This window comes from Siniperca chuatsi, linkage group LG8 (assembly GCF_020085105.1).
Source record: "Siniperca chuatsi isolate FFG_IHB_CAS linkage group LG8, ASM2008510v1, whole genome shotgun sequence".
NCBI lineage: Eukaryota > Metazoa > Chordata > Actinopteri > Centrarchiformes > Sinipercidae > Siniperca > Siniperca chuatsi.
The window spans coordinates 11,435,711-11,451,777 of NC_058049.1; the positions used below are offsets into that span (position 1 = coordinate 11,435,711).

General features: G+C 36.2%; 3 protein-coding genes across 3 annotated transcripts; 2 read left to right on the forward strand and 1 right to left on the reverse strand.

Moving 5' to 3' along the window:
- The first annotated feature begins 801 nt into the window (after positions 1-801).
- Positions 802-3,621, forward strand: mcts1 (MCTS1 re-initiation and release factor). The gene is made up of 6 exons (XM_044204672.1): positions 802-986; positions 2,472-2,624; positions 2,736-2,833; positions 2,916-3,049; positions 3,217-3,284; positions 3,359-3,621. The coding sequence occupies exons 1-6, from the start codon at positions 976-978 to the stop codon at positions 3,438-3,440; spliced, it is 546 nt and encodes a 181-aa protein (XP_044060607.1). The 5' UTR covers positions 802-975; the 3' UTR covers positions 3,441-3,621.
- A 600-nt stretch (positions 3,622-4,221) lies between these two features.
- c1galt1c1 (C1GALT1-specific chaperone 1) lies at positions 4,222-9,538 on the reverse strand. The gene is made up of 2 exons (XM_044204670.1): positions 9,358-9,538; positions 4,222-6,307 (listed from the first exon to the last, which is right to left on the reverse strand). The coding sequence occupies exon 2, from the start codon at positions 6,291-6,293 to the stop codon at positions 5,340-5,342; it is 954 nt and encodes a 317-aa protein (XP_044060605.1). The 5' UTR covers positions 6,294-6,307; positions 9,358-9,538; the 3' UTR covers positions 4,222-5,339.
- Positions 9,539-13,091: 3,553 nt separating this feature from the next.
- On the forward strand, positions 13,092-16,011 carry urp1 (urotensin-related peptide 1). Its single transcript, XM_044204673.1, has 5 exons — positions 13,092-13,420; positions 13,824-13,952; positions 14,054-14,094; positions 14,697-14,802; positions 15,770-16,011. The coding sequence occupies exons 1-5, from the start codon at positions 13,318-13,320 to the stop codon at positions 15,799-15,801; spliced, it is 411 nt and encodes a 136-aa protein (XP_044060608.1). The 5' UTR covers positions 13,092-13,317; the 3' UTR covers positions 15,802-16,011.
- Positions 16,012-16,067: the final 56 nt, after the last annotated feature.

The window sequence follows — 16,067 nt, forward strand, 5'->3', positions numbered from 1 at the left end:
AATAAAGGTGTGTTGTGTTGAATATGAAATACAATGGTATAAAGCTTTGTGGTGCACTGCGTTACAAACGCGTCAAGGAGATGTAAGATACTATAGAATTTATCCTGTGCTTGAAAGATTTAAATTGATATAGAATTCAGGTGTGATTATTGCTGACTGATCAAGGAAACATCTCCCACTGATTCTTTCAGCGTATTAATTACTCCGGGATATTTTGGATTGATTTATAACTGGTATAGGAACGAACCTTGTCCATGTTTTGGTTTATTTTGGCAACAAAATGATAGATAAAATAATGTTATTTGTAGTTCAGTCGTTTAAGTGGGAAATATCATATTCACATTTGGAAAATGGGCAAATTCCAAGGCCATTTTTTTTTTAAATAATGAATTTAAATGTTACAGCAATACTGTATGTAAAATCAACAGTTAAAAAAACCCCGACTAACATTTTACTTCAATCTAGGTATAAATTGCACACATAGCTTATCATTAGTGGGACAGGCTTTGTGATGGTTTATCTAATCCATGATATAATCAGGAAACGAAAAAAGGATGGAAGCGTCACGAGCGCATCAAAACTGCATTGTCACTATGGAAACTGGCTTTGACAATTATCCAACAGGCGCTACATGCGAGTTTTGATCGATCTGTTTAACTGTCTGTGAAAGATAAACAGCGGCAATGTCCGAATGTTTGAGTTACAGACGTTACCTAGGTGACAAGAGAGGACGGAAGTTCCTGCCATAATCGAATTCGACCTGACCTGCAGTGTAACGTAAACAGCTGTCGTAAAATGACGCAACCCATATACCATTGGCCCTCCTCTGCGAAACAGGCGTGGAGTTGCAATAGAAAATCTTGATAGATGACTTGTATTTTGTTATTTACTTGTGTTTACCAAATCCGACCTGGCACAGTAAGTGCTGACAAGCTTTGTCACAACTGAGGAACGCGGTAACAGCGATCAACGAGAATGTTTAAAAAGTACGTTGCTGACTATTTCCATGTTGTAAACGTTAGCTAACAACAGCTAGGTGGCTAACGCTAACTGATTAGCAATCGCGTCTTCGAGTTTATTGTATGTTCAATGAATGAGACAAGCAGACATGAGTTATGATATTTTGTGAGAGCCTCCGTTATTATAGGTTAGATCAGGCCTGTGCCCAATCAGAAAAAAACCCTATTTAAATTTGTCAGCGCTGTGTGATCCAAAGATGATTCATTCACGTTTCTGAACTTGACAATACTGCCTTAAATCCAAAAATCAAAACGTGTCATCTAGAGAGAATTGGGGACTTCCAGGCACATTTCACACTAGCTAAACATATTTTCACTTTGAAAATTAGAATCATATATTTTAATTTATAATCCCAGCATTGAGAGGTACCTTTCTTGTCTACAAAGTTCTCAAAACTATCTCACTTTTCAGGGTGGATTGAAATGAAATTGAGAATTATATTTACACTAAAATCCATTTGATTGTCTGGATATTTAAAAGGATGCATAAGTATTTAAATTATATATATATGTGTATATGTATATATATATGTGTGTGTATATATATGTGTATATGTATATATGTATGTATGTATGTATATATATGTATGTATGTATATATATATATATATGTGTGTATGTATATATATATATGTGTGTATGTATATATGTATGTATATATATATGTGTGTATGTATATATGTATGTATATATGTATATATGTATGTATATATGTATATATGTATGTATATATGTATATATATATATGTATGTATGTATATATATATGTATGTGTATATATATATATATGTATGTGTGTGTATATATATATATATGTATGTGTATATATATGTATGTATGTGTATATATATGTATGTGTGTGTATATATATATGTATGTGTGTGTATATATATATGTATGTGTGTGTATATATATGTATGTGTGTGTATATATATATGTATGTGTGTGTATATATATATGTATGTGTGTGTATATATATATGTATGTGTGTGTATATATATATGTATGTATATATATATATATGTATGTATATATATGTATGTATGTATATGTATATGTATATATGTGTGTGTGTGTGTGTGCACATATATATATTTTTTCACGGAAATAAATTAGAGCATCCTGTTTCCTCTCTAAGACTGAAATTGGATTGTCTTCCCAATATATCTGCATACTGTGGGTCTGTGTTAATATCGCCTTTAAAAAGCCATGCTGGAACTAAACCAACATTGTTTACTGCCAATATTTGCCACAATGTTGAATCAGTGTACTCCATTGTGGAATAATTTCTGTATGTTTATGATATATTTAGGCTCATAGTATATTAACTAATGCACCTGTCAAATTAAAAGTACAAAAATAGAATTAAACTTTGTTGTAAAAAAAAAAGAGATCTCTCTGCATTTGTTTTAAAAAACATGTTACACAAAAATGTTCTGTTTCCTGTTTCAGATTTGATGAGAAGGAAAATGTGTCGAACTGTATCCAGCTGAAAACATCAGTGATCAAAGGCATCAAAAATCAGCTGTTGGAACAGTTTCCTGACATCGAGTCATGGCTGAATCACATAATGCCAAAAAAGGACCCTGTCAAAATAGTGAGATGGTATGACCCATCATTTCATGTTTCTCATCAAGGTTCTCGCATGCAATGTGTTTTCTGTATAGTGGATTTTTTTCTTGTACAATTTTTATATTTGTATTACTTCTCCCACAGCCATGAACACATTGAAATCCTGACAGTGAACGGAGAGCTGCTCTTCTTCAGACAGAGAGAAGGACCGTTCTACCCAACCCTCAGACTGTTGCATAAATGTAAGATCTTCTAATGCCAGCTGCTTGATAGTTGTGTTTGAATTTCCTCATGCTGATAAGAAACTCCCTTTTCTTTCAATAGATCCGTTCATTCTTCCACATCAGCAAGTGGACAAAGGAGCCATTAAATTTGTCCTAAGTGGAGCCAACATCATGTGCCCCGGGCTGACGTCACCAGGTGCTAAACTGTACCCAGCTGGAGCTGACACAGTAGTTGTATCCTTTTATACACGATGCTGCACATGGAAGCTGTTTGATTTTCACACTATAAAATATATTAGTGAAACTGTCCTATGCCATAGTTAAATATTTTTTCAAACTTTATATTTTTTCCACGTTTTAAATCACTTGCCTACGAGTTTGTCTTTAACAAGTGGATGCAGGCCATCATGGCAGAGGGAAAACAACATGCACTTTGTGTTGGCGTTATGAAGATGTCTGCAGAAAGCATGTAAGATTTTTTTCCCCTACATTTTACAGAAGCATAAATTTCTTATAATCTTAATCTTTGTCTTTTGCAAACAGAGAAAAAGTCAACAAGGGAATTGGAATTGAGAACGTTCACTATCTGAATGATGGACTGTGGCACATGAAGACGTATAAATGATGACATCAACACCTGCAATGCCCGTCCCCGCCCTACCGCTAACCCCACCCCCCGGAAAGTGCGGAGCACTTGACAGCGAGGCATGAGCTGCCAACCGGACTTAACACGTGTAACCTGCTGGAGGCTTTGAATCAATCTCCATTATGCACAAATTAAAAAAATATCTTGCTTTAAACCTTAATCTCAGTTGGTATTTTGCATTGGATCCAATTAAAGATGCCCACGTTATTGGGTTACCTGTGATTTTTGAATTTAATCAAATGGTAGACATGACATTGTAATATTAACTACTTTAGGCTAACCTTGATTACATGGTTTTCATGTAGTGTACTGTAGAGTAATAATGTAACCTGTTTACTCATCACAATAGGATGTGAGCACATTTAAATAATGACAGGAGTGGCAGGTTGGCACAGGTTTACTGTGCCTACCTGTTATTCTGCTCCTCCAGTGAGGAGCAGACACTTTGCACTGCTTGCTGTCAGGTAAAACAGGATGACATTTCAGGTGTTCTTGAACTTACTCAGTTGCCTGTTTATTTGGTACACCAGCTAAAAATAATGCCATCTAATATAACAGCCCTGCAAAAACATCTTACCTTCATAAAAGGTTATAATATTTATAATATTCTGTCTTTTCTCATAGGGGTGTTGATTCAACTTTATGGGAATTTTAGAGGTTATACTGAGGTGTTTAATATTTTGTCCACATTTATATCAATGAGGGTTAATAACCTTTGTCAAAATCTGACTACATATTTCAATAGTACCAGAACATCAACCAGAGCTACAATATTTTATTTTCTTACCTGACAGCAGCAAAACATACATTGTGTTCAGATACAACAACATAGTAGTCACCAGTGTTCCCAATAATCAAGGCAGATTATAAAATGGTGGCCATAGTTTGTTTGCAGCAGAATACATTCAGTTCTATATAAATATTCTTCATCTTGTTCTATATAAATATTCTTCATCTTGTTCATCAAACAATCCTTTAGCTGTACAAATATTTCCCTTTACCAAGAATCATTCACAATATGCTTTACAAAGCTGCAAACACTCTTCTGTAAGACTTACATACAGACACACTTTGATCCTCATTCCCACCTTTCAACAGACCTCATTGGATCATTCAACACCACAAAACAACATTAAGTTTAATGAGAAATCATTTTATTTACTTTATCCAAATGTCACTTAAAAAAAAGAAGAAGAAAGGAGTCGTCCGGTCAGTCTGACACCCATATGTTTTTAAAATGATGAAAAACGTTTTTGTTGTCTTTTTTAAATGTGTGACAAAAGAAATATACTACCATAAGTCAACATTGAGGTATATTATTTTCCATTTAGCTGTGAAGGCCAGTTCTTCATGCCTGCAATAACCAAGCATAATATGGCAAGGAATGCAGTTGATTTTGAGCTGAGCCATAATACGTTTGACTCAATATTGATTAGTGGTGCTTTCATACAATCTTTAAATCAGTTGGGTGATGTATTCTCAGAGATAAAAAAGAAGTTGTTCATGATGTTGTGATGGCCCAGCACTTTGATCAGTTAAATTATTTCAGAAACTTCATTTTCAGAAAATAGTATCATCTAACAACTACTGCATCTTTAACACCACAAAAAGACAAACATTTAAGATACATAACAATATTACAATAACCAAAACTTCCAGATAATCTTCTCATGTCTCATGTCACACGTTTGATATATTTCTCAGCTTTATCAAAAGAATGGCACACCCATCGACTCCGTTTACCTACATCGCAATGTAATGGGGTGTTGATTGTGCCAAGTGCAAAAGGATCCAGTTTTACAAACAACATAAGAAAACCATCTCCCCAAAGTTAGCAAAACATTTAAAATGCCACATCCAGCTTGAAGGAATGAGCCTCTAGTCATTGTCCGAACCTTCAGGAGGGTAAAATACTAACGAGTCATGAAAATCGTGGCCGAAAGGACGAAGTCTGTAAACTCCATACATCATAACCTGCATTTGATTCGGTGACATCCCACTGAATGTGACTGCCATGTCGGAGCAGCAGCCCTCCACAACATTAGTGGGGTTGTCCTTCATGCTGTCTGTTATCAGGCTGTCCACACTCTTGCTGTTGAACAGGCCCTTTCCTTGTGAATCTTCTCCGTTCTCTGCGAAGACGCCTGTATATTTGAGACACACGGCCAGCTGCTTGTCCTCACTCAGCTTCCACAGGGCACGTCCTCTTTCTGGACATTTGTCTTCATCCTGTAACACATGCACTAGCCTTTTCAGCGCTTCATAGCTCAGAACAATGCCACTATCATACGTCACATACTCAAGCTCCCCTGACTTCATGGCATTGCCCAGGTAGAAGGGCTCGCTGGGATCCTTTGTGAGCAGCAGGTATTTGAGGTTCTCGATGATGGCAAACGTGGTGGGTTGTGCCACAAAGAACCAGCGCAGGTCTCCGGCGTTCTCATAAGCATGCTTCAGAGCTTTACGTAACCTCGCCCAGTCATCTTTTTCATTCAGGTCTATCGCCTCGAACACCTTAGAGGACTCAGAGGTGTAAAACACAGCCTTGTCACAGTGTTTGCTCCAGGTGTCGACAGCAGTGGCCCAATAAACAATGATCTTTGGCTTGACCATGATGATGCAAGAGACCCGAACTTGATTGGTCAACTCCTGCACCTCACCATCAGAGAAGTGTGTCAGCTCATCTTTACTCGGGGCCTTGACGTGATGATGATGATGATCATTGGTCTTGGACTCCGTGCCGGGGCTGAAACTACCCAGGAGTGACAGCACCAAGCAGAAGAGGCCTCCCATGACCATCCCCTTCATGAAAGAGCCTCCTTCGGACAGCATTTTGGCAGTAGACACTGGACGAGAGAGAAAATGCATTAATGTAGATGTTGAAAAATGCTATTCATTCGTATCCTTTTTAGAGCTGAAATGATTCTTTGATCAATCTATTAGATAGCCATTTTGATAATTAAGTGTTTAAGTAATTTGTCAAGCAAACATTACCTAGTTCCAGCTCATCAACTGTGAGAATCTTCTGCTTTTATTTGTCGTATGTGATAGTAAATTTAATATCTTTGGGTTTTGGACTGTTTGTCAGACAAAACAAGCAATATGAAGACGATTTAGGAAATTGTGACAGGCACTTTTTCATTTTTTATTCAACATTAAAGGAGCAGTATGTAGGATTTAGTGGCATCTAGCGGTTAAACTGCAGTTTTCAACCATTTGAATAGCACTTACCCTCCCATTCCAAGCGTGAAGGAGAAACTACGGTGGCCACGAAATTTGCAAACGGCCCAATCTAGAGCCAGTGTTTGGTTTGTCCGTTCTGGGCTACTGTAGAAACATGGTGGTGCAACATGGCGACCTCCATGGAAGGGGACCTACTCCCTATGTAGATATAAACTGCTTATTTTAAAAGGTAATATAAACACAACTATTCTTATTTTCAGGTGATTATACACTTATTAAAACATACTTATAAATATTATATTCCATTTCTGCCAATAGCTCCTCCTAAATGTTACACACTGGACCTTTAATTGATAAAACGGCAGAATAATCGATAAGGAAAACTGACTGAAAAATAAAGCAGCTGGTAAAATCAGGACTAAAAACTGTTTTACAGATACTGAAACCATTGTACACACTTTAATTTCCTCTTGTTTAGATTACCATTATGGCCTCCTAACAAGCATAAATCAGAAAACAATCGACCGACTCCAAATTGTACAAAAGACTACTAACAAAAAGTAAGAAAAGAGATCATACTGCTCTCCTTTCAATATCTTTACACTGGCTACCAGTTCGTTACAGAATCGATTATAAGATTTTGCTTATTACCTTTAAAGCACTTCATGGCCTGGCCCCAGACTATATTTCTTTTCTTACAAGACAAAAGACAAAAGAGGACAGAGCTTTTGCTGTTTGGGCACCACAACTATGGAAAGACCTGCCTGATCAACTAAACCTATTTATATCGAAAGGCTTTTTTTAATTTGCTGTGTGTATTTATTAGGGATGCACTGATTGTGAAATTCTGGGCCGATACGATACTTAAAATAACTTGAAATAATTTGGCTGATAGTTGATGTCAACGCTGTTTTTTGTTGTTGTTGTTATTTATTCCCCCTTTTGTACCAGGGGACCTTCATTATTAACAGAAATCTTCATTATGAAAAAAATAAGTGAACTGTTTTAAAGTCATTCAGCCCTTCATTACAGTATCTTTGAGTGAGCATAAATTCAATCATACAAATTTATGAAACAACCTTCCACATGAAAAACATTCTTTTTTTTGAAAAAATAACTGCTTAAAAAGCCTTTTTAGCATGTTATAAAACAAATACAAATAACCAACACAAAATGTAGCCAGCGCAAAATTGATGCGACACAAAAGATCATCGGCCACCGTCATCAGTGAACGTCATCCTATTTACTGATAGGCTGATAGCAGTCAACAAGGCGAATATCGGCCGAACATTGGTATCGGTGCATCCCTATGTGTATATGGTGGTCGGTATGCGTAACACGTATGTTGTGGTTATGATTTAAAAAACAACTTTTTGTACAGCACTTTCTGATCTCTGGTTTTGATAAGTGCTATATAAATAAACTTTATAAATATTACTATTATTATAATCGTGCCCTTAATGAGTTCCTTTAACTACTGAGGGACACGACAGCATCAAACTTCAAAATCACTTGTAAATTACTCTTCAAAAAAGGAGCACCATATCTGAAATCAGGTGTAAATAAATGTACCCATAACAGGAGAGGCTAAAATACTTCGAGTACCAGGCCATCACTACAGTTAAACTTCATGTAGGTAGAGAAATGATTCACTGGGTCATCATTCATAACTGGTTGTGTTGTTCATCTCAGTGAAATCACATTGTGTGAGCTGCATTACCTATAACTTGCTATGTACACCAAATGACAAGGCTGCACTTGTGCAGAAAATGTCCTTTTTACTGGCTGACTTCACGTTTTATTTGGCTGGAGGCAAATTTCTGTACATTTCTGTTCTGTTTCCTTAATTAACTAACAACTGTATACATGGTCAATTAGTCCGCTGATTACAAACAGTTTGTTTTGTCCAATCAACAGTACAAAACAAAAGATATCCAGTTTACTATCATACCAGACACTTAAATATAATACTAACATATATTTAATATTCACATATGACAAGCTGGAACCACAAAATTCATGGTAAATATTGCTTTTCATTTTCAGCCAGATGAATCCATTCACTTTATCATGTATGTATTCAAATCACTTTCATCTTTTTCTGACATTTTATAGACAACGCTATCGATGGATTGTTCGAAAAAAATGATTGGCAGATTAATCAATAATGAAAATGAAAAGTTAGTTGCAGCCCTAATGTAATTTAAAGCCATTCATTACATAACGTGTTTACCTTCTACGTAACGTTAACTAAACATTAACAAACAACTGTATCATGACAAGAGTCTCAGCTTGATATATGGCAACTCTTATTTTCTATGTCTAAATTAATGAAATGTCACTCATTATTATCATATTTATAGAGAATTGTCACGCGACGAGGCACGAAATGAAAGCTAAAGCAGTTGATAAGATCTGAATTGAGTAAAAACATTAAACGGTGGAGCGTTTCGATTAAACATTACGGGGAAATCTGTCTGTTTGAAACTCTTTTTAACGTTGAAATTTAAAGCAGCAACTCTGAACAGCTAGCATGAACGTTGGACAACTTCTCAACATACCGGTTATACCATGAAATCACTGTAGTTTAACTAACAACTGCTAGCTAACTGTTAGCTTCCAGTCTTCAAACCGTTAACGTTACACACTACACGGCTAACTCGGGTGTCTTCTTAGCTACAGAAATATAATAAATAAAGAGCATTTACTGTACCTAGCTAGGTTGACGTTGCTTGCCGTGCCAGGTGGTGCTCCTGCTTTCGCTAGTGTTTCAGCTCCTACCAACTTGTTTGGTGAGATTACCATCGACAGTGAAGTTAATTAACAACTAGGTAGGGACATAGTTCCACACTACTGTTAAACACTCAACACCCACTTCCGCTTTCAGAGATCATGTGACTCTGTCTAGTCTATTATTAAATAAATTAATAATCACATGAGCAAATAACGTTAAAAAACTCAGCGTATTGTTATGTAGTGTTACTTTATCATTCTTATTTTATTGGGGTTTATGTTTATTTAATTATATAATTTTTATTTAAAAATGCCCTTTTCCAAATGTTTTTTGAAATTTTATGATGGCATTTTTCCCAGTGACACTTTTATTTCATATCACATTTGATTTATGTATTATATTTTACTTTATCTATTCATATGATTATTTCATGAATGTCTTACAATAAAGTTTTGTAAAAAAAAAAAAATAGTGGTGCTACATCAGATGGCCTCTTCCTGTTTAAACATGCAGCTACTTTAAGAACCTTTATTTAGGGAAATAACTTATGCCTGTCAAACTAGATTTGAATAATCAGATAAAACATACTTTTGTTTGTTTTAGATGTGGGGACACAGTTAAGTCAGTTACTATCTTCTTGCCTTCCCTAGGTCTAACAAAACTTGACTTATTACACGGCAATTTTTTTAATAAAACAGCCATGAAACTACTGTAGGTTTAGAAATTGATAACACAAATGATGGACATACTTTCCATGCTACTGTGGTCTCTCACTGATTTTGTATTTTACTAGTTGACATGGAGACAACTGGTAGATTTTGATCTGTAGTTAAATTTATGCTGCTTTAAAGAAATTCTGCTTCTGAAATAACATGAAATATGTGTTGGTGCAAAGTAACAGCAAGTACATTTACTCAAGTACTGTACTTGAGTACAATTTTGAAGCACCTGTACTTCTGTCTATTTAATGCTACTTAATACTTCCTCTCTGCTCCATTTCAGAGGGCAATATTGTAATTTTGCCTTTATTTTTGTTTGCCTTAACCATCAGGCTACTGGGGAACCCTGGAAATATCGTACTTTTTACTTGGCTACATTTATCTGACAGCTATAACTCATTTTCAGATTTAGAGTTTACATTTAAAAAATAGGATAAGTTTATAAAATACAATACATTGTTAAAGACCTCTTAAAAAAACAATGTCTGGGTGGGGCCCCTTGTCTCTGAGTTATGAGCAGTTAACACCAAAGAGACATTTCCCCTTTAAACTTTTCAGATAGTTTCATTTCAATAACTGTTTGAGGCCCAGAGAGGTAAAATTCTCCAATAATTAACAAAAAAATAAAGATTTTGCCCAAAGTCTAAAAAAATTAATACAAATGTATGTAGCAGAGCTTCTTTCCTGCTCCATTAATCATCTCACGACCCCTCAGATTTATCTTGTGACCCTTTGGAGGGGCCCGACCCCCAGGGTGGAAACCACTGGTCTAAACTACCTAACTGTATATAAAGTAGATAAACTAGCTTCACTTTGACCAGCTACAACAATAAAATGCTGCTTACTGTACACATTGTTGCATCATTATTAAAAATTGAATGATGTAATAATGTTAGTCACAGCCAGGGGCCACTCTTCTGCAGAGCAAGTACTTTTAATACTTTAAGTACATTTTGCTGATAATAGTTCTTTATTTTACTTAAGTGGGATTTTGAATGCAGGACTAATGACCACGATTAAGACACAACAGTGATACTTGTTTCTCTCCTTTTCCAAATGAGTGTCTATGTGGCTGATTCGTCAGTTTTAAAGTCACTGCTTGACCTTAAAGCCAGACTCTGCTGTGCATTTACGTCTTCTCATTGACTGCTCTGCAGCCAAATGTATCAAATGTTGTTGTTTTCAACAGCAATTTCAGAGTCGTGGAGACGAGCTTATAAATCACCTGACGCCACGAACACTCTGAAGAGCATTAGCGACCTTTCAGTTTGACAAAAAGCTCTGTGGCCCGAAGCCTCTTCGAGCCTCTGAAAACTCTTAACTTGTTTTGATCTTTAATACTTTTGGAAACAATTAGAGTTTACTTTTACATTTTCTCCTAACACGGTTATCTGCAGATTCTCTTTAAAAATTTATTAGGAAAAGTGCAATGCTTCAAGCTCAAACTGGCTCTTCATCAAGAACCAGAGGAATTTTTGGTCACGACAGATCTGCATTAAGAAAATACTTCTTTCCTGCGGCCATCTGGACTGTCTGACCTCTGTATATCCTTGGCACTTGTCTTCAGCGAATCCTTTGCACTGCCCTGTACAGAACATTGCAAATTTGCACATTGCATATATTTATAATTATCGGGATGTTGGTTGGTCGGTCCACCACTTTCATCTAAAATTAAGTATCTCAACAGCTATGCTGTGCCATGAAATTTGTTGCAGATATTATGGTGCCAAAATTATGTATCCTACTGACTGGTGATCTCCTGACTTTTCCTCTAGTGCCACTATGAAGTTGACATTTGTGGTTTTTAGTAAAGTTTTTCAACAACTGTTGGACGGACTGCCATGAATGCAATAACTTTGGTAAACCCTTCACTTTTCCTCTAGCGCCATCAATCAAATCAAGATCTTAATTGGTCCAATATTTTGGTTTATGACCAAATACCTGCAACACTAATGACATTCCCATCAGCCTCAGCTGTAGGTCATGTTTAGTGCTAATTAACAAATGTTAGCATGCTAACACACTAAACTAAGATGTGTTAGTGTTTAGCTCAAAGCACTGCTGTGCCTAAATCCAGACTAGCAGAGCCCTAGCATGGCTGTCGACTCTTGTCCTTTATATTTCTTTTTTCTAATCCTTATTCTTCACACTAGTCTTTTAGCACAGCCTTTTTATTTAATATTTTTAGTGAGAACAAATGCAAAATGGAATATGTGTACAGAGCAATAGCAGAGCAAACATTTTTCCATCTCCAACATCTTCCCCCTAACCCACCCTCCTCCCACCGCCAATCCTGGCCAATAATGGACAGTATTCGGAGTATTACAAAAGTATAGAAATGTCCAACATAAGACACAAATCAAGCAGAACTAAAACTAGGTAAGCTCGCAATTGTCAGTACAGAAGAAGAAATAAGATATACCATGTCACATTACAGTTGACAAATAAACCTTTGAATCCTTGTTTTTCACACTAATAGTTTAAATTTTACACTGTGCCAGTACTTTGGATTTAGTTGGGCCTATGTGCAAAATTCAACTTATGTACTGAAAGGGTAACAGTGTACAGTGAAGCCTGCAGAAAACATAAATAGGCATCTATGCTTTAACCAAATGAAAAAAGAAAACTGTGAAAAAATGTAGAGAGAAATAAAATATTAAAGCAGCCAGTTCATTGTCCATAGAGGCTTATTTTGCTCCACAAACCACAAAAAGCATGGCACAAGTCCAACAAGTAACAACATGTGCAACATATTTAGCACAATGTGACCTATTTGCCCCATCAGTCATAATTAAATGCTTCAGAAATGTTAGTCATTCAACACAAAATGACGTAGACACCTGCAGTGACATAGTTCCACCAGCTGTGTGTACCTGTGATCTCAGACATGAGCAATGATACGTTTGAACAGCCCATTACACAGAAATGGTGTCAGACATAAACCATCAGAGCTCTGCTGGACAGCTGCTGATTACTCCTGGAGAGTAAACATTTGTTAGGCCTCTCTGTACAAGCACAGATAGGCTCCGGCTGAATTGACAGGGTCCCCTAAATTGTGTCTATGACGCCTGATCCATCGAGTCAAAACCATTAAGAAGGAGACTGGGTGTGATGATAATGTATTGATCAGATTGTGACGGATGGCTACTGAGGGTATATAAGTGAAGTTTTTTGCCGAGCAGAGGTAGTCCAGATCTGGCCATCTAAAGATAAAGGCACCATGATTTCTGTTGCTCTATTTTACCTCGTAGCTGTGATTTGTTCTGCCAGACGGACACACGCTCTACCTCTGTACCCTGATACCAACCTGGAGCCACAGGCAGGTAAGACACGTTAACTGTTTTCTTCAATTTTACTGAAATTGTTGGATTGCTTTAGGCAAATTTTACCTTTTAAATTTTACCTTTTGTCATGTGCAACACTGGAGCAGCACTTATGTTTTGCAGCATACTGCATTAGCTCAGGTGGTAGAGCACACACCTTAATGATGACACAGTGTATTCATTCTGTGCCAGATAACATACAGTAACTCAACCAAACTCTTTTCATATTATTCATAAAATTCCTACGAGATGAATGAAGTTCCATCTGCTGAAATATTCTAATATTCTTTCTTGATGAATCCTTTTTGCCCTTCAACATATGGTTCAAAATACATTTTATATGTTCTTCTACTTAACTCACAGCAGGACAGGATGATGAGAGGAAGTTGTTTTATCTCAACAGATTTCATTCAGAAATTAGTGTCAGAGGTGGAGGATGGACCCAACACTGCTGAGGGGGAGCAGAGAGACGTGAATAATCTATATCCTCTACTGATGCAGCACAATGGAGGGAGAGACTCCTGGAATAAAGGTAAAAACAATACAAACATCATGAAGACAGACATTTGCAGACAAACCAGTCACATATGGTCAACATAATGAATTTATTTTTCTATTTTTATGCTTTTTAAGGGGCTAAAGATTCAGCACAACAAGATAAGTTTGCCAACATGGTAAGGCTGATAATCTATGTCTCTATACACTATCTTAAGAAAGTAATAATATAGCACTATATATACACTGTATAATAGCATAGAACCTTTCAAAACAAAGTTACAAAGTGCTTTACAGAGAAAAACAAAAAAAGCAGAAACCCCCCCCAAACAAAAACATAAAATAGCAGAAATGGCAGGCAATTCAAAGTTGAAAGTGAAATGGCACAGAAAGATCAATTAATGCAGACATTAGTTTTTAGTAGAGATTTAAAGGAAGTCACTAAGGTAGCAAGATTAATTTCAACAGGAAGGCTGTTTGGGGGCTCTGACAATAAATGCTTCTCCTTTAGTTTTAAGTCTAGATCGGGGGGATTAGTAGCAGTAGTTTGGTTGCATATAGGCACAAAAGCTCAGAAATGTATGCTGGAGCCAGACGATGGAGTGCTTTAAAAGTAATACCTTAAATCAACTCTAAAATCAACTGGAAGCCAATGCAAAAAGGCTAAAATGGGGTTATGTGATCTCTCCAGTTAAAGCTCTGGCTGCAGCGACCTGTAGCACACCACAGATGAGTGTACAACATATCATCTGCATCTGTCATGTTTTTTTCTTGTTTTTAGGTTGAGGACCTGAAGGAAGCCGTCTTGAATCTGGCAGCGGCTGACAAGCTTCGTGCTCAGGGTTTTCTCAGATCAGAGCAGAACTTGCCAAAAACAAACAAAAGAGGTGAATGACTAATTACTTTCTATTGCGCACATGCCACACCTGCTCTATGCACATAGTCTTTGACATGGCTCAAGCAATTAGATCTGAGCTGACACCACATAACAATACTTGACATGATATCTGAGCTGCTTTTATTATAATGCAATGATGTAATCAGAAGGATGTTTGACTAAGGCTTGTGCCATTTAAAGCAGGACAGATTACTTACACTTGTACAGGTAACAGAGCAGTAGAATATTCTGCTCAAGTACGGATATGTTTTTAAAGTAGAAAAACAAATTCTGGTACAGTAAGTAAACAGTAGCTTATTTTAAGTGCTCAGTAAAAGCTACAGAGTTACTTTTCTTAAAAAAGAAATTATTTAATGTGTTCCAAAGAGTAAAAGACTTATAAGCTGTAAACTATATACCATTTATGAACCATTTATGAACCATTTATTAAATGTTTGTAACTGCTTATAAATGCTAAATAGTGGTAAGTGTTACCAAATATAGTACAACACAAGTAAAGTACAAGCACACTAAAAAACAACTAATAATGTAATTATGTACTTCAGGTGGATTCAATTTTATTTATAAAGTCCAAAATCGCTACTTTTCTTTGAAGGACTTTACAATCTGTAGAACATATAACACTTTCTATCCTTAGACCATCGGCTCGGAAAAACTTAACAAGATAAATGTTTTAACAGGAAAAAAAGGTAGAGAGCAACACATTACTCTTCCAGGATGGAAACACATGCAATAGATGTTGTGTATGCATAATATATAGCATGAAGTACCACTAGTGAAATTACAGTATGGAGAAACAGATTGATAATATTAAGTAAATGTTAAAATTAGTATAAAGTGTAATAAGTTAAAGAATTTCAGGCAGAGAGGAAAGTGTTTGGACTAAAGAATGTGGATAATTTGACTTCACTTGTCTTCAGCTTTGTTCCTAATTTTTCTCTCTGATGTCCTGACAGCATGTTTCTGGAAATACTGTGTCACCAACTAGAGCTCAGCAGCGGCAGGACGTTTGGTGTGATTTCATCACTGTCGGGTTGGAAACGCCTTCACTCTCCATTGACATTTTTGTTTCCCACCAAACAGTATGTTCATTGTCTAAACTGGATCAACAGAAAATATATTTTTGAAGCTGTAAAATTGTCTTTTTTTGTGGCTGAAAATAAACTTGAATGTCAGAAATGCCATTTATGTTACGTGCTTTTGGTAGTGATGTTAAAACGTTTTTAAATGTTTATAATATTTACTGTATGAGAC